Source organism: Bombina bombina, chromosome 12, assembly GCF_027579735.1.
Source record: "Bombina bombina isolate aBomBom1 chromosome 12, aBomBom1.pri, whole genome shotgun sequence".
NCBI classification, from domain to species: Eukaryota; Metazoa; Chordata; class Amphibia; order Anura; family Bombinatoridae; genus Bombina; species Bombina bombina.
This window is the reverse complement of record NC_069510.1, coordinates 154310872-154338282: the sequence shown is the minus strand read 5'-3', so window position 1 is coordinate 154338282 and position 27411 is coordinate 154310872. Positions and strand designations below refer to the sequence as shown.

General features: G+C 37.4%; 1 protein-coding gene across 1 annotated transcript in view; it reads left to right on the top strand.

The window, feature by feature from the left end:
* Positions 1-27411, top strand: part of CRB2 (crumbs cell polarity complex component 2) — a 275022-nt gene that overhangs the window by 238057 nt on the left and 9554 nt on the right. Inside the window, exon 12 of the mRNA XM_053695489.1 lies at positions 26783-26903. Within this exon, the coding sequence (XP_053551464.1) occupies positions 26783-26903 (121 nt within the window). The remainder of the gene's footprint in view (positions 1-26782; positions 26904-27411) is intronic.

Sequence of the window (27411 nt, the reverse complement as noted above, 5' to 3'; positions counted from 1 at the left end):
ACTCCTAGCAGGTGCCCAATGGTTAAAGCAGATAAAGAAAAGAAAAATCCCAGGCGCCTACCCTAAGGAGGCTAGGTTAGAGTATAATTGGATGGAGAGCCAAATTGGTCTAAAATGTGTTTTTAATACATAAATAAAGGTAAATACATGGTAAAAACAAGTTCAATACAAAACTATCATGGATCCATGGTACATTACATATATCATATAAAAAACTTGGGTTAAAAAACAGATAAAAACAGGTCAAATTTGAATATAAGCGATTTAGTCAGCAAGGTGTTTCACAAAAACAATTTCCAATTTTAAAAAACAATAATAGACAATCTTATTAAAACATCCAGGTTGAAGCAGGGTAAAAAATTCACGGTGAAGTGGTGTAAAAAATAGATGTGAAAGAATCAGAGATAAACAATAAAGCTTGCAATGCCAATCGATATGGAATCCAAAAAAATGTCAAATGTGCAAAAAAATGTCAAATGTGCAAAAAAATGTGCAAGAAAGAACGAAGTGTACAAAAAGAGTCTCTAGTCCTATGGAATGTAGGGAATATATTCCAGTAATTTCGATTCTCTGAGGGATGGTGATAGAAATGTCAGAAAGGTGCAGATGCACCAGCAATCAATGTAGCAATATCACAGAAAAAACAGTGTTGTTTGTAAACGATGTGAAAAAATAATAGTAAAAAGGGTAGATATTCAAAAAGGCGTTGAAAAAATTGATGTAAAAGTGAGAAAAAATGAGAAAAAGTCTTTTGATGGTGGTACTCCTAGTGGTCTCCAAAACGTATGTGACTTCAATAATAGGTGTTGGAATGGGATGTGAAAAATAAAAATGAAGAATAAAAATAAAAAATAAAATGTAGATATAAAAAACTCGAACAATCACCTGTGGAAAAAACAGAAACACAATATAGTGTAGATGGTCCTAAGGATGTTGTAAATAATAGAATAAGGCTTACCAGTGCTGGTCAACGCGTTTCGGCCTGTGTCAGGCCTTTATCAAGACTGGTTTAGGATGGTTAATGGTAGCCTTTTATAGAGTGTTTGACCGGATGTAGCTGAATACCTACTTCCGGTTTGGCGAAATTTGTTACTTTGGCCAAATGGTTTTAATCTTGGTTTTATTGAGTGTAGTAGAGTGGGGTATTTACCCAACAGCGTGCTTAAAAATGAATATTTTAGCTTTTCAATTTTGGCCTGTGGTTCTCCATTCTCGGAATCTCCGTTATTTCCGTGACGTCACTTCCGGTCTAGGTAATTTATGTGATCGGATAATAACGATCTAGGGCCAAAATATTTTGATCTATAATCATGGGGTGTTCTTTTAGAAGTTTAGGGGAGTTTGCTTACTTACTATTTAATGTATTTGCTATTTGTACTATTTTTGCTTTTCATTATTATTAGGTCCGTAAACAGACCGACCTGATTGGTCGTGACGTCACGGCCTCCGGATAGCGCCTTTGATTGGTTTTTAAAAAATTGTGTGTCAGTTGCCCAACTATTCGATAGGTGTACTATCTGGCTGTGTCGATTGGGTATTCAAGAGGTGTGTCTCTTATCCCACTTTTTGATAGGTATAAAATCGGACAATAACAATGGTCCTAATATGTAGATATATAAGAGACGATATGTATTACAATTGTAAGCTTAGTGTTATTCTAACAGACTATAATGTTTTTAATTAAGATCTTAGTGTTTAAAGTGTCGTTTGTGACTGCATGAATGCCATATCAGTTTAATCATTATAATCTTTATAAGATCAGAATAATAGTATATTTCATGATATCTAGGAATCTTGTCTCTCAATCGGTCATCCGTAATTAACCCTTTTGTAGGGGCTATTTTGAAGAGGACAGTACATATGTGGGAGATAAAACTTTGTTTATAAATATGACTGTGTGAATGGCTTGCTCCTAGTAAATGGGGACCAGAATCCTCGGAGTTAGATTTAGATATTTAGGAGACTGAGGAAATCGAGTTTGGTGTTACTGCTTAGATATGCCCTCAATCGTATAGATCTCCTGTAGGTATGGGCTGAATGTTATTTTACTTTTTGCTTTCTATTGTCTTCTAAGGGAATAAGGGGGCTAAGGAGTATTGGAATATTTTACATAAAAAGTTTTTATCATTAGAGTATGTATTCTTCTCGTCAGTAACTTTTTATTAATAATATAACCTAATCAAAAACGGGTTATCATATTATTACTTTCTGTGTTTATTACATAGAGGAATATAAATGCTCTTTAACTTTGGTTAATACCGCTTAGTTGGATTTGGTAATCTTACTTTTCTGTATTTATTTCTTTTCATAGAGGAATACAAGTGCTAGATAGCTTACATTAATACCTAACTTATGTTTATGGGCTGTTGAAATTTGGGGATCTCATATAAAGCTTGAGAGGATTTACAAAACTTTGGGTGAGGAATTCTTGTTTCAGTACCTGACTTAGAACAGGCTATATTGCTACTCTTCATTTAGCTTCTAGACTTAGAACAGGCTATGTTGCTACTCTTCATTTAGTTTCTAGTTGGTGTTTGTTGCTGCTTATCTGAGCTTAGAGTTTGATTCGAGAATGAGAGAGAGAGAGAGAGAGAGGGGAAGCGGGACTTCTTTATCAGAGGTGGTTTATTTCAAAGACAAATCTGTGGTGTCCAGTGTGGTTAAACCATATTGAAAAGATGTGACAAGTCCTCTTTATTATTCAGGCCTCTTGGGTATAGGCAATCTAGGTTAAAAATCCACCTGGATTCGGCTGTAAGAAGTCTTTTTCCATAATTTCCTCCTCTCCAATCCTTTTTTATCTTTTGTATCCCTAAAAAAGTGAGGTCTTTGGTGTTACCTTTGTGTTTCTCTGCGAAATGTTTATATAAAGCTGTCTCTGTGTTTGATTTTTCAATGAGTAGTAGATGCTCTCGTATTCTGTCCTTCAAGGGCCTGGAAGTCTGGCCCACATATTGCAGGCCGCAGGTACATTGAAGCATATAGATGATGCCCTTGTCATTGCATTTGAGTAAGTCCTTGACTTTGTATGTTTCTTTAGTATTGTGGCAAATAAACGTTGTTGTTTTTATGCCATGTTTGCAGGACTTGCATGACAAGCAGGGGAAGAACCCTTTTATTTCTTTCCCAAATACATTGGTTACTCCAGTGCCCTTTTTCTTGGGTATACTTGGGGCTAGTTTATTTTTCAAGTTTTTAGTTTTTCTATAGATAAACTTAGGTTCGGTTGGGAGGTCTTCACCTATTAGATCATCGTCTTTTAATATGCCCCAATGTCTTTTAAATATCTTTTCGATAATGTACCTGTTATCACTATACTCAGTGATCATCGGTACATGTAATATCCTTTCTTTCATTGCTAATTTTGGTTGCTTGTATTTTGTGAGTGCAGATCTGTCGATCATCCTAACTTCTTGGATTTTTTGATCCAACTTTATCTCGTTGTACCCTCTCTCAAGAAATTTGGACTTAGTTATCTTGGCCTGTTCTTCCCATTTATCTATGGTCGAGCAATTCTTTCTCATTCTCAACAGTTGACTCTTTGGAATGTTATTTTTCCAGTTGGAATGGTGGCAGCTTGTCATATGTATATAATTATTGCTGTCGACTGGTTTAAAGTGTGTTGAGGTTTCTAATTGACCATTTTTCACTTCGATTTTCAAGTCTAGGAAGATGATCTCTGTCAGGCTACTGGTATATGTGAAATGAAGATTATTCTCATTTTTGTTCATAATTTCGAAAGTAAAGTCAAGATCCGATTGCGTCCCCTTCCACACTATTAAAATATCGTCGATGTAACGACGATAGAGGACCAGGTCCGCGCTAGCTGGGCAAGATTCCCAAAAGATATGCTCCCATTTACCCATATATAGGTTAGCATAGCTTGGCGCGAACCTGGTCCCCATTGCGGTTCCGCAAATTTGTTGATAATATTGCCCGTTATTACTGAAGTAATTGTGGTGTAGTATATACTGGATACTGTCTAGGATGAATTTCCTTTGTTCCTCTAGCATCTCATTATCCTTCTTCAGGAAATATTCAACCCCTTCCAATCCTTCTTGGTGTGGGATGCAGGTGTAAAGTGAAGTGACATCACAAGTTGCTAAAATGTAGCCTTCCTCCCATGGTGTATTTTCCAATAGATTTAAGACCTGAGTGGAATCTTTCAGGTAGGAGGGAAGTTTTTGAACATATTTCTGTAAATTCAGATCTACATACTCCGATAGATTGCTGCTTAATGCTCCAATACCTGAAACTATCGGTCTTCCGGGGGGCTTTTGTAGCGATTTGTGAATTTTGGGTAGATGGTATATCACAGGGGTTATGGGATGGTTTATGTTGATGTAGTTGTATTCTCTCTCGGTGAGTATCCCTTTTTCTTTTGCTTTATCCAGTATGGTCATTAGTTCTCTCTTGTATGGTACCAACGGATTAGAACGTAGTTTACAGTAGGTGTTTTGGTCACTCAGTATCCTTTCATTTTCCGATTCGTAGTCACTCCTGTTCATCACTACGATGCCTCCTCCCTTATCGGCTGGTTTTATGCTTAAATTGTGGTTGTTTTCAAGATCTTTGATTGTTTTCAACTGTTGTTTTGTCAAATTGTGTTTTCTTATTTCAAGTTTCTTCTGCTGAATGTCTCTAATTTCTCGACATACTATATTTTCAAATGTTTCTATGGCTACTCCTTTGCTCGCCACTGGATAGAAGGTTGATTTAGGTTTAAGGTCTGTATGTCTGTAAGGATCTGTATATTCTCTTGGTGTATAGGCCAATTTTTCAACTGGGGGCCTTGAGAAAAACCTTTTGAGTGTGAGTTTCCTCACAAATTCCTTGGTGTTGATGAATGTTTGGAATTTATCCAAACTTTTAGTTGGAGCAAAGGATAATCCAAATTTCAAGATTGAATTTTCTTCTTTCGTTAGGGCATGTGTACTTAGATTAAAAATGCCCTTATTATTACTTGCATTTTTATCTTGTTCATGTTCCTGATTTGTTTTCATATTTGGTTTCTTATTTAGTTTGATTCCTCCTCTCCTTCCTCGATGTGTTTTCTTTTTGATGCTTTTGGTTTTTCTGGTCCTCCATTTATATGAGTCTTTAAGAGCTTGTCCTTCTCTTTGCTGGGTGGGTGATCCGACCCTAAAAAAGAGGAGGATGAAGGTAGGATCTCAATATTTGGGATGATAGGTGTATGTGGATCGTCTCTTAATTCCGTTCTTTTACTACAGTGTTGGATCCTCCACTCATCTTTTCTGTTTGCTTCATTCAATGTCCTTCTTGGGTTTTCTTCTCGAGTACCCTTATGATCACCTTTTAATAGAGGTGTTCTATAAGTCTCCTTCTGTGTATGGTTGGAGTAATCTCTTCTTTTGTATTCTCCAGAGTTGATGTTGTCTCTCTGTTGATAAAAGGCAGGTATCCATTCGTTTCGTCTATTCCCATGCGTCCACCTATGTTGGTGTTGTCTTCTTTGTGGGTAGTAATCTTCCCTCCAGTTGGAGTTTTGATATCTTGGTATCCTATTTTCAGAATGATTCCATCCGTTATTCCATTGTTGTATCCTTCCATTTGGGGAATAGTGGACTCTGGACCTCATATATCCCCTTCTTTCTGGAGTGTGATTGTAGTAATTACCTCTTTTTTCGGGGATATAATCATCTCTGTGTCCTTTGTCTCTGTAGTCATTATATTCCCTGTAGTTGTTTCTGTAGTTTTGTTGTCTGAAATTCTGCCTATATCTAGGTCTTTGTCCTCGGTTTGGGTATGGTGATCTTCTATGGTCATTTCTTCTTGACTCGTAATCATAATAGTTAGGTTTATTAAACTGTTCATCATTATGTGGACGTCTCCTGTGCTCACGCTTGTTCTCTGGAACTTGTGTATCGTCCCCATGTTTCAGTCTCTGTATCGTTTTTGAGCTTTCAATCTTTTCTCTCTCTCCCTCAGTTTCCTCATTTTTGGTCACGGACTCCCTTTCGTGATCCTTGCTTTCTTTATTTTCAAGTTCCCTCATTAGTTTTTTGGTTTTTTTCTGAATAACATCCTCTCTAGCTTTTTTAACTCTTTTCACCAAATTATCTCTTTTTTCTACGAGTTCTTTCGACTCATGTCCGGAATGTTCTAAATTTAGCAAAATGGCTTCATTTTCTTTAATCTCATAATCCATCTCTGTAGTAAGAGCTTCTCTATATTCAATAATTAGCCTCATCAACTGCCTTGATGTGTTTACTAACACCTTTTTCCATTTTTCAGTGATGGAATCAGACAGTGGGAATGCACACTCTTTATGAGTGATTAAACCTTTCGGTATGATATCCAATTCTAGACATTTTCTTAAAAAGGAAATTTCGGCCTTAAATTTGACTTCCGAAATTAATAACTTTTCTAAGTCTTTAAAAATGGACTGTATATCAATAGTTTCCTCCTCGTCAACTTCAATGCTAATTAATTTGGTATGTTGGTTAACATCTATAAGTACCTCCTGTCTTAATGAATTCAGTGAATCCATCTTGGTGTATATAATTAATATTTAATTATTTAATTCCACTTGGCCGCTAAGGACTGGCTAGGATGGGTTAGAATCAATTAAAATAGAGAAAACCTCAGCGCCTAATGGTAACCTCTAAGCCTAGGGAGGGGGACTCCTAGCAGGTGCCCAATGGTTAAAGCAGATAAAGAAAAGAAAAATCCCAGGCGCCTACCCTAAGGAGGCTAGGTTAGAGTATAATTGGATGGAGAGCCAAATTGGTCTAAAATGTGTTTTTAATACATAAATAAAGGTAAATACATGGTAAAAACAAGTTCAATACAAAACTATCATGGATCCATGGTACATTACATATATCATATAAAAAACTTGGGTTAAAAAACAGATAAAAACAGGTCAAATTTGAATATAAGCGATTTAGTCAGCAAGGTGTTTCACAAAAACAATTTCCAATTTTAAAAAACAATAATAGACAATCTTATTAAAACATCCAGGTTGAAGCAGGGTAAAAAATTCACGGTGAAGTGGTGTAAAAAATAGATGTGAAAGAATCAGAGATAAACAATAAAGCTTGCAATGCCAATCGATATGGAATCCAAAAAAATGTCAAATGTGCAAAAAAATGTCAAATGTGCAAAAAAATGTGCAAGAAAGAACGAAGTGTACAAAAAGAGTCTCTAGTCCTATGGAATGTAGGGAATATATTCCAGTAATTTCGATTCTCTGAGGGATGGTGATAGAAATGTCAGAAAGGTGCAGATGCACCAGCAATCAATGTAGCAATATCACAGAAAAAACAGTGTTGTTTGTAAACGATGTGAAAAAATAATAGTAAAAAGGGTAGATATTCAAAAAGGCGTTGAAAAAATTGATGTAAAAGTGAGAAAAAATGAGAAAAAGTCTTTTGATGGTGGTACTCCTAGTGGTCTCCAAAACGTATGTGACTTCAATAATAGGTGTTGGAATGGGATGTGAAAAATAAAAATGAAGAATAAAAATAAAAAATAAAATGTAGATATAAAAAACTCGAACAATCACCTGTGGAAAAAACAGAAACACAATATAGTGTAGATGGTCCTAAGGATGTTGTAAATAATAGAATAAGGCTTACCAGTGCTGGTCAACGCGTTTCGGCCTGTGTCAGGCCTTTATCAAGACTGGTTTAGGATGGTTAATGGTAGCCTTTTATAGAGTGTTTGACCGGATGTAGCTGAATACCTACTTCCGGTTTGGCGAAATTTGTTACTTTGGCCAAATGGTTTTAATCTTGGTTTTATTGAGTGTAGTAGAGTGGGGTATTTACCCAACAGCGTGCTTAAAAATGAATATTTTAGCTTTTCAATTTTGGCCTGTGGTTCTCCATTCTCGGAATCTCCGTTATTTCCGTGACGTCACTTCCGGTCTAGGTAATTTATGTGATCGGATAATAACGATCTAGGGCCAAAATATTTTGATCTATAATCATGGGGTGTTCTTTTAGAAGTTTAGGGGAGTTTGCTTACTTACTATTTAATGTATTTGCTATTTGTACTATTTTTGCTTTTCATTATTATTAGGTCCGTAAACAGACCGACCTGATTGGTCGTGACGTCACGGCCTCCGGATAGCGCCTTTGATTGGTTTTTAAAAAATAAAAGGGTTCTTCCCCTGCTTGTCATGCAAGTCCTGCAAACATGGCATAAAAACAACAACGTTTATTTGCCACAATACTAAAGAAACATACAAAGTCAAGGACTTACTCAAATGCAATGACAAGGGCATCATCTATATGCTTCAATGTACCTGCGGCCTGCAATATGTGGGCCAGACTTCCAGGCCCTTGAAGGACAGAATACGAGAGCATCTACTACTCATTGAAAAATCAAACACAGAGACAGCTTTATATAAACATTTCGCAGAGAAACACAAAGGTAACACCAAAGACCTCACTTTTTTAGGGATACAAAAGATAAAAAAGGATTGGAGAGGAGGAAATTATGGAAAAAGACTTCTTACAGCCGAATCCAGGTGGATTTTTAACCTAGATTGCCTATACCCAAGAGGCCTGAATAATAAAGAGGACTTGTCACATCTTTTCAATATGGTTTAACCACACTGGACACCACAGATTTGTCTTTGAAATAAACCACCTCTGATAAAGAAGTCCCGCTTCCCCTCTCTCTCTCTCTCTCTCTCTCATTCTCGAATCAAACTCTAAGCTCAGATAAGCAGCAACAAACACCAACTAGAAACTAAATGAAGAGTAGCAACATAGCCTGTTCTAAGTCTAGAAGCTAAATGAAGAGTAGCAATATAGCCTGTTCTAAGTCAGGTACTGAAACAAGAATTCCTCACCCAAAGTTTTGTAAATCCTCTCAAGCTTTATATGAGATCCCCAAATTTCAACAGCCCATAAACATAAGTTAGGTATTAATGTAAGCTATCTAGCACTTGTATTCCTCTATGAAAAGAAATAAATACAGAAAAGTAAGATTACCAAATCCAACTAAGCGGTATTAACCAAAGTTAAAGAGCATTTATATTCCTCTATGTAATAAACACAGAAAGTAATAATATGATAACCCGTTTTTGATTAGGTTATATTATTAATAAAAAGTTACTGACGAGAAGAATACATACTCTAATGATAAAAACTTTTTATGTAAAATATTCCAATACTCCTTAGCCCCCTTATTCCCTTAGAAGACAATAGAAAGCAAAAAGTAAAATAACATTCAGCCCATACCTACAGGAGATCTATACGATTGAGGGCATATCTAAGCAGTAACACCAAACTCGATTTCCTCAGTCTCCTAAATATCTAAATCTAACTCCGAGGATTCTGGTCCCCATTTACTAGGAGCAAGCCATTCACACAGTCATATTTATAAACAAAGTTTTATCTCCCACATATGTACTGTCCTCTTCAAAATAGCCCCTACAAAAGGGTTAATTACGGATGACCGATTGAGAGACAAGATTCCTAGATATCATGAAATATACTATTATTCTGATCTTATAAAGATTATAATGATTAAACTGATATGGCATTCATGCAGTCACAAACGACACTTTAAACACTAAGATCTTAATTAAAAACATTATAGTCTGTTAGAATAACACTAAGCTTACAATTGTAATACATATCGTCTCTTATATATCTACATATTAGGACCATTGTTATTGTCCGATTTTATACCTATCAAAAAGTGGGATAAGAGACACACCTCTTGAATACCCAATCGACACAGCCAGATAGTACACCTATCGAATAGTTGGGCAACTGACACACAATTTTTTAAAAACCAATCAAAGGCGCTATCCGGAGGCCGTGACGTCACGACCAATCAGGTCGGTCTGTTTACGGACCTAATAATAATGAAAAGCAAAAATAGTACAAATAGCAAATACATTAAATAGTAAGTAAGCAAACTCCCCTAAACTTCTAAAAGAACACCCCATGATTATAGATCAAAATATTTTGGCCCTAGATCGTTATTATCCGATCACATAAATTACCTAGACCGGAAGTGACGTCACGGAAATAACGGAGATTCCGAGAATGGAGAACCACAGGCCAAAATTGAAAAGCTAAAATATTCATTTTTAAGCACGCTGTTGGGTAAATACCCCACTCTACTACACTCAATAAAACCAAGATTAAAACCATTTGGCCAAAGTAACAAATTTCGCCAAACCGGAAGTAGGTATTCAGCTACATCCGGTCAAACACTCTATAAAAGGCTACCATTAACCATCCTAAACCAGTCTTGATAAAGGCCTGACACAGGCCGAAACGCGTTGACCAGCACTGGTAAGCCTTATTCTATTATTTACAACATCCTTAGGACCATCTACACTATATTGTGTTTCTGTTTTTTCCACAGGTGATTGTTCGAGTTTTTTATATCTACATTTTATTTTTTATTTTTATTCTTCATTTTTATTTTTCACATCCCATTCCAACACCTATTATTGAAGTCACATACGTTTTGGAGACCACTAGGAGTACCACCATCAAAAGACTTTTTCTCATTTTTTCTCACTTTTACATCAATTTTTTCAACGCCTTTTTGAATATCTACCCTTTTTACTATTATTTTTTCACATCGTTTACAAACAACACTGTTTTTTCTGTGATATTGCTACATTGATTGCTGGTGCATCTGCACCTTTCTGACATTTCTATCACCATCCCTCAGAGAATCGAAATTACTGGAATATATTCCCTACATTCCATAGGACTAGAGACTCTTTTTGTACACTTCGTTCTTTCTTGCACATTTTTTTGCACATTTGACATTTTTTTGCACATTTGACATTTTTTTGGATTCCATATCGATTGGCATTGCAAGCTTTATTGTTTATCTCTGATTCTTTCACATCTATTTTTTACACCACTTCACCGTGAATTTTTTACCCTGCTTCAACCTGGATGTTTTAATAAGATTGTCTATTATTGTTTTTTAAAATTGGAAATTGTTTTTGTGAAACACCTTGCTGACTAAATCGCTTATATTCAAATTTGACCTGTTTTTATCTGTTTTTTAACCCAAGTTTTTTATATGATATATGTAATGTACCATGGATCCATGATAGTTTTGTATTGAACTTGTTTTTACCATGTATTTACCTTTATTTATGTATTAAAAACACATTTTAGACCAATTTGGCTCTCCATCCAATTATACTCTAACCTAGCCTCCTTAGGGTAGGCGCCTGGGATTTTTCTTTTCTTTATCTGCTTTAACCATTGGGCACCTGCTAGGAGTCCCCCTCCCTAGGCTTAGAGGTTACCATTAGGCGCTGAGGTTTTCTCTATTTTAATTGATTCTAACCCATCCTAGCCAGTCCTTAGCGGCCAAGTGGAATTAAATAATTAAATATTAATTATATACACCAAGATGGATTCACTGAATTCATTAAGACAGGAGGTACTTATAGATGTTAACCAACATACCAAATTAATTAGCATTGAAGTTGACGAGGAGGAAACTATTGATATACAGTCCATTTTTAAAGACTTAGAAAAGTTATTAATTTCGGAAGTCAAATTTAAGGCCGAAATTTCCTTTTTAAGAAAATGTCTAGAATTGGATATCATACCGAAAGGTTTAATCACTCATAAAGAGTGTGCATTCCCACTGTCCGATTCCATCACTGAAAAATGGAAAAAGGTGTTAGTAAACACATCAAGGCAGTTGATGAGGCTAATTATTGAATATAGAGAAGCTCTTACTACAGAGATGGATTATGAGATTAAAGAAAATGAAGCCATTTTGCTAAATTTAGAACATTCCGGACATGAGTCGAAAGAACTCGTAGAAAAAAGAGATAATTTGGTGAAAAGAGTTAAAAAAGCTAGAGAGGATGTTATTCAGAAAAAAACCAAAAAACTAATGAGGGAACTTGAAAATAAAGAAAGCAAGGATCACGAAAGGGAGTCCGTGACCAAAAATGAGGAAACTGAGGGAGAGAGAGAAAAGATTGAAAGCTCAAAAACGATACAGAGACTGAAACATGGGGACGATACACAAGTTCCAGAGAACAAGCGTGAGCACAGGAGACGTCCACATAATGATGAACAGTTTAATAAACCTAACTATTATGATTACGAGTCAAGAAGAAATGACCATAGAAGATCACCATACCCAAACCGAGGACAAAGACCTAGATATAGGCAGAATTTCAGACAACAAAACTACAGAAACAACTACAGGGAATATAATGACTACAGAGACAAAGGACACAGAGATGATTATATCCCCGAAAAAAGAGGTAATTACTACAATCACACTCCAGAAAGAAGGGGATATATGAGGTCCAGAGTCCACTATTCCCCAAATGGAAGGATACAACAATGGAATAACGGATGGAATCATTCTGAAAATAGGATACCAAGATATCAAAACTCCAACTGGAGGGAAGATTACTACCCACAAAGAAGACAACACCAACATAGGTGGACGCATGGGAATAGACGAAACGAATGGATACCTGCCTTTTATCAACAGAGAGACAACATCAACTCTGGAGAATACAAAAGAAGAGATTACTCCAACCATACACAGAAGGAGACTTATAGAACACCTCTATTAAAAGGTGATCATAAGGGTACTCGAGAAGAAAACCCAAGAAGGACATTGAATGAAGCAAACAGAAAAGATGAGTGGAGGATCCAACACTGTAGTAAAAGAACGGAATTAAGAGACGATCCACATACACCTATCATCCCAAATATTGAGATCCTACCTTCATCCTCCTCTTTTTTAGGGTCGGATCACCCACCCAGCAAAGAGAAGGACAAGCTCTTAAAGACTCATATAAATGGAGGACCAGAAAAACCAAAAGCATCAAAAAGAAAACACATCGAGGAAGGAGAGGAGGAATCAAACTAAATAAGAAACCAAATATGAAAACAAATCAGGAACATGAACAAGATAAAAATGCAAGTAATAATAAGGGCATTTTTAATCTAAGTACACATGCCCTAACGAAAGAAGAAAATTCAATCTTGAAATTTGGATTATCCTTTGCTCCAACTAAAAGTTTGGATAAATTCCAAACATTCATCAACACCAAGGAATTTGTGAGGAAACTCACACTCAAAAGGTTTTTCTCAAGGCCCCCAGTTGAAAAATTGGCCTATACACCAAGAGAATATACAGATCCTTACAGACATACAGACCTTAAACCTAAATCAACCTTCTATCCAGTGGCGAGCAAAGGAGTAGCCATAGAAACATTTGAAAATATAGTATGTCGAGAAATTAGAGACATTCAGCAGAAGAAACTTGAAATAAGAAAACACAATTTGACAAAACAACAGTTGAAAACAATCAAAGATCTTGAAAACAACCACAATTTAAGCATAAAACCAGCCGATAAGGGAGGAGGCATCGTAGTGATGAACAGGAGTGACTACGAATCGGAAAATGAAAGGATACTGAGTGACCAAAACACCTACTGTAAACTACGTTCTAATCCGTTGGTACCATACAAGAGAGAACTAATGACCATACTGGATAAAGCAAAAGAAAAAGGGATACTCACCGAGAGAGAATACAACTACATCAACATAAACCATCCCATAACCCCTGTGATATACCATCTACCCAAAATTCACAAATCGCTACAAAAGCCCCCCGGAAGACCGATAGTTTCAGGTATTGGAGCATTAAGCAGCAATCTATCGGAGTATGTAGATCTGAATTTACAGAAATATGTTCAAAAACTTCCCTCCTACCTGAAAGATTCCACTCAGGTCTTAAATCTATTGGAAAATACACCATGGGAGGAAGGCTACATTTTAGCAACTTGTGATGTCACTTCACTTTACACCTGCATCCCACACCAAGAAGGATTGGAAGGGGTTGAATATTTCCTGAAGAAGGATAATGAGATGCTAGAGGAACAAAGGAAATTCATCCTAGACAGTATCCAGTATATACTACACCACAATTACTTCAGTAATAACGGGCAATATTATCAACAAATTTGCGGAACCGCAATGGGGACCAGGTTCGCGCCAAGCTATGCTAACCTATATATGGGTAAATGGGAGCATATCTTTTGGGAATCTTGCCCAGCTAGCGCGGACCTGGTCCTCTATCGTCGTTACATCGACGATATTTTAATAGTGTGGAAGGGGACGCAATCGGATCTTGACTTTACTTTCGAAATTATGAACAAAAATGAGAATAATCTTCATTTCACATATACCAGTAGCCTGACAGAGATCATCTTCCTAGACTTGAAAATCGAAGTGAAAAATGGTCAATTAGAAACCTCAACACACTTTAAACCAGTCGACAGCAATAATTATATACATATGACAAGCTGCCACCATTCCAACTGGAAAAATAACATTCCAAAGAGTCAACTGTTGAGAATGAGAAAGAATTGCTCGACCATAGATAAATGGGAAGAACAGGCCAAGATAACTAAGTCCAAATTTCTTGAGAGAGGGTACAACGAGATAAAGTTGGATCAAAAAATCCAAGAAGTTAGGATGATCGACAGATCTGCACTCACAAAATACAAGCAACCAAAATTAGCAATGAAAGAAAGGATATTACATGTACCGATGATCACTGAGTATAGTGATAACAGGTACATTATCGAAAAGATATTTAAAAGACATTGGGGCATATTAAAAGACGATGATCTAATAGGTGAAGACCTCCCAACCGAACCTAAGTTTATCTATAGAAAAACTAAAAACTTGAAAAATAAACTAGCCCCAAGTATACCCAAGAAAAAGGGCACTGGAGTAACCAATGTATTTGGGAAAGAAATAAAAGGGTTCTTCCCCTGCTTGTCATGCAAGTCCTGCAAACATGGCATAAAAACAACAACGTTTATTTGCCACAATACTAAAGAAACATACAAAGTCAAGGACTTACTCAAATGCAATGACAAGGGCATCATCTATATGCTTCAATGTACCTGCGGCCTGCAATATGTGGGCCAGACTTCCAGGCCCTTGAAGGACAGAATACGAGAGCATCTACTACTCATTGAAAAATCAAACACAGAGACAGCTTTATATAAACATTTCGCAGAGAAACACAAAGGTAACACCAAAGACCTCACTTTTTTAGGGATACAAAAGATAAAAAAGGATTGGAGAGGAGGAAATTATGGAAAAAGACTTCTTACAGCCGAATCCAGGTGGATTTTTAACCTAGATTGCCTATACCCAAGAGGCCTGAATAATAAAGAGGACTTGTCACATCTTTTCAATATGGTTTAACCACACTGGACACCACAGATTTGTCTTTGAAATAAACCACCTCTGATAAAGAAGTCCCGCTTCCCCTCTCTCTCTCTCTCTCTCTCATTCTCGAATCAAACTCTAAGCTCAGATAAGCAGCAACAAACACCAACTAGAAACTAAATGAAGAGTAGCAACATAGCCTGTTCTAAGTCTAGAAGCTAAATGAAGAGTAGCAATATAGCCTGTTCTAAGTCAGGTACTGAAACAAGAATTCCTCACCCAAAGTTTTGTAAATCCTCTCAAGCTTTATATGAGATCCCCAAATTTCAACAGCCCATAAACATAAGTTAGGTATTAATGTAAGCTATCTAGCACTTGTATTCCTCTATGAAAAGAAATAAATACAGAAAAGTAAGATTACCAAATCCAACTAAGCGGTATTAACCAAAGTTAAAGAGCATTTATATTCCTCTATGTAATAAACACAGAAAGTAATAATATGATAACCCGTTTTTGATTAGGTTATATTATTAATAAAAAGTTACTGACGAGAAGAATACATACTCTAATGATAAAAACTTTTTATGTAAAATATTCCAATACTCCTTAGCCCCCTTATTCCCTTAGAAGACAATAGAAAGCAAAAAGTAAAATAACATTCAGCCCATACCTACAGGAGATCTATACGATTGAGGGCATATCTAAGCAGTAACACCAAACTCGATTTCCTCAGTCTCCTAAATATCTAAATCTAACTCCGAGGATTCTGGTCCCCATTTACTAGGAGCAAGCCATTCACACAGTCATATTTATAAACAAAGTTTTATCTCCCACATATGTACTGTCCTCTTCAAAATAGCCCCTACAAAAGGGTTAATTACGGATGACCGATTGAGAGACAAGATTCCTAGATATCATGAAATATACTATTATTCTGATCTTATAAAGATTATAATGATTAAACTGATATGGCATTCATGCAGTCACAAACGACACTTTAAACACTAAGATCTTAATTAAAAACATTATAGTCTGTTAGAATAACACTAAGCTTACAATTGTAATACATATCGTCTCTTATATATCTACATATTAGGACCATTGTTATTGTCCGATTTTATACCTATCAAAAAGTGGGATAAGAGACACACCTCTTGAATACCCAATCGACACAGCCAGATAGTACACCTATCGAATAGTTGGGCAACTGACACACAATTTTTTAAAAACCAATCAAAGGCGCTATCCGGAGGCCGTGACGTCACGACCAATCAGGTCGGTCTGTTTACGGACCTAATAATAATGAAAAGCAAAAATAGTACAAATAGCAAATACATTAAATAGTAAGTAAGCAAACTCCCCTAAACTTCTAAAAGAACACCCCATGATTATAGATCAAAATATTTTGGCCCTAGATCGTTATTATCCGATCACATAAATTACCTAGACCGGAAGTGACGTCACGGAAATAACGGAGATTCCGAGAATGGAGAACCACAGGCCAAAATTGAAAAGCTAAAATATTCATTTTTAAGCACGCTGTTGGGTAAATACCCCACTCTACTACACTCAATAAAACCAAGATTAAAACCATTTGGCCAAAGTAACAAATTTCGCCAAACCGGAAGTAGGTATTCAGCTACATCCGGTCAAACACTCTATAAAAGGCTACCATTAACCATCCTAAACCAGTCTTGATAAAGGCCTGACACAGGCCGAAACGCGTTGACCAGCACTGGTAAGCCTTATTCTATTATTTACAACATCCTTAGGACCATCTACACTATATTGTGTTTCTGTTTTTTCCACAGGTGATTGTTCGAGTTTTTTATATCTACATTTTATTTTTTATTTTTATTCTTCATTTTTATTTTTCACATCCCATTCCAACACCTATTATTGAAGTCACATACGTTTTGGAGACCACTAGGAGTACCACCATCAAAAGACTTTTTCTCATTTTTTCTCACTTTTACATCAATTTTTTCAACGCCTTTTTGAATATCTACCCTTTTTACTATTATTTTTTCACATCGTTTACAAACAACACTGTTTTTTCTGTGATATTGCTACATTGATTGCTGGTGCATCTGCACCTTTCTGACATTTCTATCACCATCCCTCAGAGAATCGAAATTACTGGAATATATTCCCTACATTCCATAGGACTAGAGACTCTTTTTGTACACTTCGTTCTTTCTTGCACATTTTTTTGCACATTTGACATTTTTTTGCACATTTGACATTTTTTTGGATTCCATATCGATTGGCATTGCAAGCTTTATTGTTTATCTCTGATTCTTTCACATCTATTTTTTACACCACTTCACCGTGAATTTTTTACCCTGCTTCAACCTGGATGTTTTAATAAGATTGTCTATTATTGTTTTTTAAAATTGGAAATTGTTTTTGTGAAACACCTTGCTGACTAAATCGCTTATATTCAAATTTGACCTGTTTTTATCTGTTTTTTAACCCAAGTTTTTTATATGATATATGTAATGTACCATGGATCCATGATAGTTTTGTATTGAACTTGTTTTTACCATGTATTTACCTTTATTTATGTATTAAAAACACATTTTAGACCAATTTGGCTCTCCATCCAATTATACTCTAACCTAGCCTCCTTAGGGTAGGCGCCTGGGATTTTTCTTTTCTTTATCTGCTTTTTCCTTATTATCCTCAGGTCCATGTGAGCAGTAGGACTTCACACGCCTGGGAGCTGCCTTTGCTGTCGCAGTTGGAGGTAAGTGCCATTTTTATTTCCTGGGCATAGAAGATGGAATGGGCTCAGAAGACATTGGCCACTCTCATTATGAATAACAGCCCTTAGAACGGGCTCCTTGTTCAGGTATGTGTTTCTCCTTTCCTGGGAGACAAGCCTAGACAGCTGTGTTTTTACCTCCCCTGGGTTTCCCCTTGTAAATTTCATCTCCCGGCGGTTGCATAAGAGAGCAATGCCGACCGGGTGATGACTGTGTTTTTTTAACCACTTTTTCCCTAGGTGATTGAGAGGGTACTTGCATTCATACTGATAGTTGTTGGGGCATTTTGTTACATCTCCCGATGGTTAAGATGGCGACCGGGTGATGTCTGTGTAATATTTCTGTATATGCCCACGAAGGGCGGTCCTTGGGGACGCTTTGTTTTCACGCGCCCTTTTTTCTCTCCCGGCAGGTCATTACATCTTAGCATGACGCCGGGAGCTGCCTATTGTGGCTATGTCCGTGGTGTGGGCTACTTTATTACTATGGAGGACAATAAAGTTACATAGTGCTTATGTATGCTCTTCCGGCGGTTCACTAATCTACTTTGCCACCCGGGAGTTGTCCGTTGCGTCACCGCCCAGGAGGGGCGGTCCTTAGGAGGCCATTTGCTTGGCGAGCACAGTATTTCTCCCGGCGGTTCCATTACAGCATACCGACCGGGAGATAGGTTGTGCTTTCTTAGTGTAAAAGCAAAACACATGGGTTCCCTATTGTAGGCTTAATTGACGACCGACAAAATAAGTCGGATCGTAGCCTTATTTCCCCTGTTGCGGTGAGGAGTCTGGTATGACTTGGGATCATTCCAATCTAAAAGGGGATACTGCTGAGGGGTGTTAAGATCTAAAAGAATTCAAAAGACTCCAGCCTCCACAATCAATAAAAGACCTTTATTTCTTTACATATAGGGTCCCAGCAACATATACAACGTTTCAAGCCTGCAATAGGTTTTTAGTCATGTACACTTTAATTATACAGGTTCTTGCCTTTTATACCTGCACCTGTTGTCCATTAACCCATTCCATGAAAACACAACTGTTGCAACAGCGGCATCTTGTGGATGTAAATCATATTGCATCAAAATTTATTTTTTTGTATTTTTCAAAAGGAATAGGTAAGTGACATCTATATAAAAAAAAATTAAAAACAACATAAAAACCAATGTATACAATTAAAAGAGGAGCATGAAAATATGACCAACCAGAATAATTCACAGCATTAGAGGCTAGTGTGCAGAATAGATATTAAAGAGGGCAATTGCTTTAGAGTCTAATTTTTTTAGTCTAATTTATTAACCAGATAACTTTTTACCAAAATTTTACCTTAGGTTCATTCTTAAGGACACATTTATGTGCACTATGCAGAATACAGAACACTTTTAGGAAACTCGTAATAGAATAGACTCCAATCAAAGTCCTTATTAAGACCATTGGGAGTCTAATTTATGTATCCAAAACATCTCTCTAATCTTTAAGAGATGTTCTCTATCTCCACCCCTCCTTGGTTTGACTATCTGATCTTTAACTTGGAATCTAAGTTGACTGATGTTATGACCTGCAGAGAGGAAGTGAGAGGACACTGGAGCTTCTTTAATCCCACATCTTATGTTTGATTTATGTTCTGTTATCCTCTCCCTTACCTCCCTGCAGGTCTCGTCAATATAAACAAGTCCACAGGGACATTTAATCAAATAAACAGCAAAAGTTGTTCTACATGTCAGGTATCTGTTTATCTCAAACTTCCTTCCACTGATTGGATGATAAAAACTTTTTCCTTTTATCATAGAGCTGCAGTAACATCCATTTCTACTACTGCCTATTGTTAACTGTACATTTTTCTTTCCACTACCTATATCCGTATGGACAAGTGAGTCCTTAATACTCCTGTTTCTTTTGTATGCAACCATAGGATTTCTTTCAAATTCTTCAACTTGTGGATTGCACTCCCTTATTATGTGCCAGTGCTTTTTTTTAATACACCTGCAATTTTTTTTACTTAATCTATTGTATTGTGTTACAATTATTGCACTATTTTATCCTTTTTCGCATCTTGGTTTTTGAATTTGCCTAGATTCATCAAATGCAGTTGTAAGTTGTTCTGCTATCAGTTTTGGAGGATTTTTTCTGGCAATAAATTTGTTAGCCATCTCTTCTAATCTTTGTTTGCATTTGTCAGTATCTGTGACAATCCTTTTTATTTTATTGTTTGTGTATTACCATTTGGATTCCTGTTGGACCCTGTACTCTGGCGCCACCTGTAGACTGCTCCATGACAGTAATCCTGTTCATCCCTTATGAATTTTTGACGTTTTCGGCTCTCAAGTTGTTTCCTGTAGTCATTAACAGATTTCTCCACATCCATAACCAGCTTTTTATATTCATCCAGAGGTAAGCTTTTTATATTCATCCAGAGGTAAGCTTTTTATATTCATCCAGAGGTAAGCTTTTTATATTCATCCAGAGGTAAGCTTTTTATATTCATCCAGAGGTAAGCTTTTTATATTCATCCAGAGGTAAGCTTTTTATATTCATCCAAAGGTAAGCTTTTTATAAGTTGTACTTTCCGTAGATTGATTTTCTCTTTGTATATATTCATTTCTTGCTGAGCGAATTCCACTGTCCAGGCTATAATATCAAATGAACACTTGTTGAGTATACTTTTGAATTTATCTGTATACTCTTTCCTGTCAGCAAATAAAGTTGGGCATGTGGACATTCTCAGTCCCCTGGGAATGCGCTGTATTCTGATAAAGCTATAGCATGTAATTCAAGGACCATTCTCTTATTGCTTTCCTTCTCTAAAAACCTTCTGTAGTCTCAGAGGGAGCAATGTTTAAAAAATCTCTATTCCCCAATACGGTGGCATTAATATGTTGGGCAGTCTCCTCATCATACCCAAATACCATGGGTCCCATTTGCACATTTGTATTTATATTTAGAGTTGTACCTTCAGCCATATTCGTAGGCACGTTAATCCTGTGGCAATATTCAGTGATATCCAAGAAATGAGGAAACCGCACACCTTTTCTTTTCCCAGTGGGGCACAGAGTTAAGATCTAGCAGTTTACGCTAGTTTGGCCCTATTGGTTTTTTTTTCTGCAGGATATGGAATAAAAAACACAAAAGAAAAAAAAAAAATAGTGTGTGCTTTTCTGTTTAAAATTTAAAGTGACAGTCACATGTTTTCATATGTTCCATTCTAACCTAATTACTCCTTTTTCAGCTATGGCTGTTAGGAGTCTGGTAATCCTGCGCAATCCATTCCTACATTTTTTTTTTATAAGAAAGTGTCCAAATTAATTTTTGACACACAGGCAGTGCTCTGCGGTTGCTTGCAAAGACGTTACCTTTGATATACTTTATTACTATGGTTATAAGATGGATTGTTTTTCTGCACGACAGAAATAAGTCGTACTTTTACAATTTAAAGTGACAGTACAAATCATAAAAAAAAAGAGTTTTTTCTGTGTACCTTTTATTAAGGGACTTACGGCTGTTTGTTTCTTCATCCATTGTGATGTAGGATGATACAACAACACGCTATAATAAGTTACTGTAAGATTTAAATGAGAAGTAGCCTTTTTCTGCGTTCAGTTTGCAACTGTATTTCCACTGTTTATTTGTTTATTCATCCTTTGTGATGTGAATAACACAACCGCACTCAGGAACAGGGTTGTTTTTCAGAGATAACATGAGCTGCGCCTTAGAGACCCTTGCGGGTGATTTGCCGCGCTTTATAAGTACCCAATACAGACATATGTATTTCATTAAAGAAACAGTATCGCTTCCTATGGGAAGATTTAGTTTCCTTTTAAACCCTTTATTGAAAAACATTTTTGTTAACCTAAGTTTTTTTCTACTCAGGGGGTGCCCTTTTTACTGGTGCCTTGCCTACATCCTAAGATCGGCAGGTATCTAACGTTGCGTGTACATCTCTGAAGCTTGTGATGCACTATTGCACGCGACTATTATTTGCTTTTGTACAATAAAGTAAATAGTCTCAGATCTAACAGTTCATGGGGACAGTAAGGGTCACTTTTATTAGGACCTTACTGCTATTCTTTGGTGTGCATTCATCCTTTGTGACTTAGGATGGAACAGCAGCACACAACTATTACAACTCTTAACTTAGCTGTTTCAGTTATAAAATTTCTGATATCTCCTTGCAGATAACCAGGTCGGCGGCTAAGAGTTAGGGATTTTCTGTCTTAGCACGCAGTGACTTATGGTTGAATCTATGCTTTTGACTATTCCTTACAAGGGGAGGACCCTGTTCGGGCCCGACTTAAAGGAGATTATTTCTGACCTCACGGGAGGATAAGGGTCATTCCCTCCCTCAGAATAAGAAATCCGAACAGAGGGGGTAATTTTCGTTCCTTTCGAAAAAGTCAGCTTGGAGACCCAACCAGTCTTTGAACAAGGGTTGACAATCCTAGCAACCTGCTACTGCTACAAAGTCAGCATGAAGGGTCAGCCCCCGATCCGGACCGGATCAAGTAGGGGGCAGATTTTCTCTCTTTGTCCAGGCTTGGATAAGAGACGTTCAGGATCCCTGGACACTAGAAATCGTGTCTCAAGGGTATCAGTTGGAGTTCAAAAATTCCTTCCCCAGAGGAAGGTTTCTTCTTTCACTATTGTCTGTAGACCAGATAAAAGGAGAGGCGTTCTTACGTTGTGTGAAAGATCTCTCCTCCATGGGAGTAATTTGTCCCATTTCAATATCGGAACAGGGGCAGGGGTTTTACTCTAATCTTTTTGTTGTTCCCAAAAAAGAGGGAACGTTCCGACCCATTTTAGATCTCAAGAGTCTGAACAAGTTTCTCAGAGTTCCATCCTTCAAGATGGAGGCTATTCGGACAATTCTTCCATTGATCCAGGAGGGTCAATATATGACTACTGTGTACTTAAAGGGACACTCAAGTCAAAATTAAACTTCATGATTCAGATAGAGCATGCAATTTTAAACAACTTTCCAATTTACTTCCATTAACAAAATGTGCACAGTCTTTTTATATTTACACTTTTTGAGTCACCAACTCCTACTGAGCATGTGTAAGAATTCACTGCATATACGTATATGCATTTGTGATTGGCTGATGGCTGTCACATGGTACAGGGGGAGTGGAAATAGACATAACTTTTCAATTTATTTAACAAAAATGTACTATTAATTTGAAGTTCAGACTAAGTGCTATTGCATTGTCTTCTTATCATGCCTTTGTTGATTATGCAAATCTACAGTGTTGACTGGTCCTTTAAAGGATGCATATCTTCATATTCCTATCCACAGAGATCATCACAAGTTCCTGAGGTTTGCCTTTCTGGACAAACATTTTCAGTTCGTGGTCCTTCCTTTCGGTCTGGCTACGACACCCAGAATTTTCACAAAGGTTCTAGGGCCTCTGCTGGCGGTTCTCAGGCCGCGGGGCATTGCAGTGGCGCCTAATCTGGATGATATCCTGATCCAGGCATCGTCTTATCAGCTGACAAAGTCTCATACCGACATTGTTCTATCCTTTCTAAGGACTTACGGGTGGACGGTGAATCTAGAAAAGAGTTCACTAATTCCACAGACAAGGGTTCCTTTCCTGGGAACTCTAATCAACTCTCTATCCATGAAAATCTTTTTTATGGAAGTAAGAAAGTTAAAGATTCTGAATACATGCCGATCCCTTTAATCCAATCCTCGGCCATCAGTGGCTCAGTGCATGGAGGCAATTTGATGGTGGCTGCAAGGGACATCATTCCGTTTACCTTTACAACTGAGCACACTCAGACAATGGAATGGAGATTATGCAAATTTGTTTCCTGAAATAGATCTGGATCAGGAGATAAGGGACTCTCTTCTTTGGTTGTCGCTGGATCATCTGTCCCAAGGGATGTGCTTCCGCAGACCCTCATGGGTGATAGTGGCAATGTACGCCAGCCTAATAGGATGGGGTGCAGTCTGGAATTCCCTGAAGGCTCAGGGTGTGTGGATTCAGTCGGAGTCTCTACTTTCCATCAATGTTCTGGAGTTGAGAGCAATATTCAATACACTTCAGGCTTGGCCACAGTTGGCTTCGGCCAAATTCATCAGATTTCAGTCGGACAACATCACGACTGTGGCTTACATCAATCATCAGGGAGGAACAAGGAGTTCCTTAGTGATGACAGAAGTATCCAAGATAGTTCAGTGGGCGGAAGCTCACTCTTGTTATCTGTCATCAATCTATATCCCAGGAGTGGACAACTGGGAAGCGGATTTATTGAGCAGACAGACGTTTCATCCGGGGGAATGGGAACTCCATCCAGAGGTTTTTTGCCAACCTGATTCTCAGATGGGGCAGACTGGAGCTGGATCTTATGGCATCTCATCAAAATGCCAAGCTCCCGAGATACGGATCCAGGTCCAGGGATCCTCAGGCCGAATTGATAGATGCCTTGGCAGTGTCTTGGTTGTTCAACCTAGCTTATGTGTTTCGCCGTTTGCTCTACTTCCTCGGGTGATTCCTCGGGTGATTGCTCGGGTTAAACTGGAGAGGGCTTCAGTGATTCTCATTGCTCCTGCGTGGCCTTGCAGGACTTGGTATGCCGATCTGGTGGACATGTCCTCTCTGCCGCCGTGGAAGCTTCCATTGAGACAGGACCTTCTCATTCAGGGACCCTTCCATCATCCAAATATAATTTCTCTGCAGCTGACTGCTTGGAGATTGAACGCTTGATTTTATCTAAGCGAGGGTTCTCTGATTCGGTCATTGATACCTTTATCCAGGCACGTAAGCCTGTTACTAGAAAGATTTACCATAAGATATGGCGTAAATATCTTTATTGGTGTGAATCCAAGGGCTACTCATGGAGTAAGATTAGGATTCCTAGGTTTTTATCTTTTCTCCAAGAAGGATTGGAGAAAGGGTTATCAGCAAGTTCCTTAAAGGGACAGATTTCTGCTTTATCTCTTTTGCTACACAAGCGTCTGGCAGATATTCCGGATATTCAATCTTTTTGTCAGGCTCTGGACAGCAGTCTCCCTAGTACGGCACATTATACTAGGGCTGTGGCTTCCTCATGGGCATTTAAAAATGATGCTTCTGTTGCACGGATTTGCAAGGCTGCAACTTGGTCGTCTCTTTGCACTTTATCCAAATTTTCCAAATTTGATACTTTTGCCTCGTCCGAGGCTGTTTTTGATAGAAAGGTTCTTCAAGCAGTGGTGCCTTCCGTTTAGGTTCCTGTCTTGTCCCTCCCTTTCATCCGTGTCCTATAGCTTTGGTATTGTATCCCATAAGTAAGGATGAAATCTGTGGACTCGTCATATCTTGTAAAAGAAAAGGAAATTTATGCTTACCTGATAAATGTATTTCTTTTACGATATGACGAGTCCACGGCCCACCCTGTCATTTTCTAAGACAGGTCTTTATTTTTGTTAAACTTAAGTCACCTCTGCACCTTGGCTTTTCCTTTCTCTTCCTAACTTCGGTCGAATGACTGGAGTGGGAGGGAAGGGAGGAGCTATATATACAGCTCTGCTGTGGTGCTCTTTGCCTCCTCCTGCTGACCAGGAGGCAATATTCCATAAGTAAGGATGAAATCCGTGGACTCGTCATATCGTAAAAGAAATAAATTTATCAGGTAAGCATAAATTCCCTTTTTTTTGAGTGCGGGACTGACGTTGCGTTACAGGCTAAAAGGCTTGCGGTACAGCTATACTGACAAGACTCGTAATGGCTGCATTGCTGTTTTAACGCTGAAATTACCATTTCCATTACCATTTCAGCGTTAAAACACGAATGCAAAACTTGTAATCTACCTCTCTGAGAATTAGAAAATCTACAAGTTTGAGAGATGAATTACATGAAAAGGGGACAAAATAGATAAAGTATATTGCAAAGTTCTTTTACTAGCCATAACTAAAGATTTTATATTACTGTCCCTGTAGATAGTGTATAAACATAATTACAGTTCAGTGTCCCTTTTAGTAGACAGACAATTATTTGGAATTAAGAAAGCTGTACAATGTATTATAGATACCTGAATGAAAAGGGCGAGTTACACCACAATAGTGTTTTTAAGAGAACAAAAACATGTTTCAAAGGAATGAGACACTTGTTTCTGAAAATATTGGTATCAAATTGTAGGTGATTATGTGATTGGTATCTTAAGGGACATTAAACACTTTGCAATGATAATATGAAATGATAAATCATATTAAAAAAGCCTCTACAATATACATTCATCATTTATTTTGTCCCCTTTTCCTGTAATTCCGTGCTGATATTGTGAGTTTTTCAGTTCCTGTTAGAAATGGAAGTGCAGAACACTGTTAAATCCAGCACAACCATTGGCTGCACACTCTAGTGACCTATTTATAACTGTCCCTAATTGGCCACAGCAGAGAAGGTAACCTAAGTTACAACATGGCAGCTCCCATTGTTTTAGAGACACTAAAACTTTACACTTATTTTGTCACTAATTAAACAGCTGATGAAACTTTACAAAATACATCTACATGTTAGTCATGGACTAATCTTTTCTTTGTATGCATCATTCTATCTAGCATTTTAGTGTTAAATGTCCCTTTAGAATGTGCGTTAGTTCATGGTTCATATGAGTTTGGGAGGGGTGGTCTGTAAACTGGTGCAGAAAAAATGACTAAGTTCATTCTGAATGTTACTCACCTGTGCATCATACGAAAACTGGATTGCAAGCTCTTTGGGGAAGAGTTTAAAAAAGTGCAATCTACAAATACTAAAAATAGTTTTTTTTTATGTGGATCACGTGAGATAAACTAGTATTTTGTGTTCCTGATCACTCTTACAGATATGTATGTGTTGTTTTTATTTTCCAGATGTGAAATCAATATTAATGACTGTGAATCGAACCCATGTCTCAATGGGGGAACCTGCCAGGATTCGGTAAATACCTTCAAGTGCATCTGCAATAGCAGTTTCAGTGGGGTGCGCTGCGAGGTAGGTACATTCTGCTCTACAAACGTTTCCTTCAGTAACTAGGGTTCAAACTGAGAGTAGCCAGGAAGAAATGTAAAAAACACATAGGTGTAAAATATTTTATTGCCATACATTAAAGTCCTGGACGTACCTTACTTTTACTCTTGCCTGTTCTCTTTTGTTCTATGTCGGCTTAATGAATTAATCTTGTTTTACATGGTTTGTGCATCTGTGTCATGTCTGTCTAGGTGTCTCACTAAACCAGCTTGTGAGCATGGAAATAATGAGCTAGTAAGCATGGAACTAGTGAGCTAGTGACTATGGAACTAATGAGCTAGTGAGCATGGAACTAATGAGCTAGTGAGTATGGAACTAATGAGCTAGTGAGTATGGAACTAATGAGCTAGTGAGTATGGACCTAATGAGCTAGTGAGTATGGAACTAATGAGCTAGTAAGCATGGAACTAGTGAGCTAGTGACTATGGAACTAATGAGCTAGTGAGCATGGAACTAATGAGCTAGTGAGTAT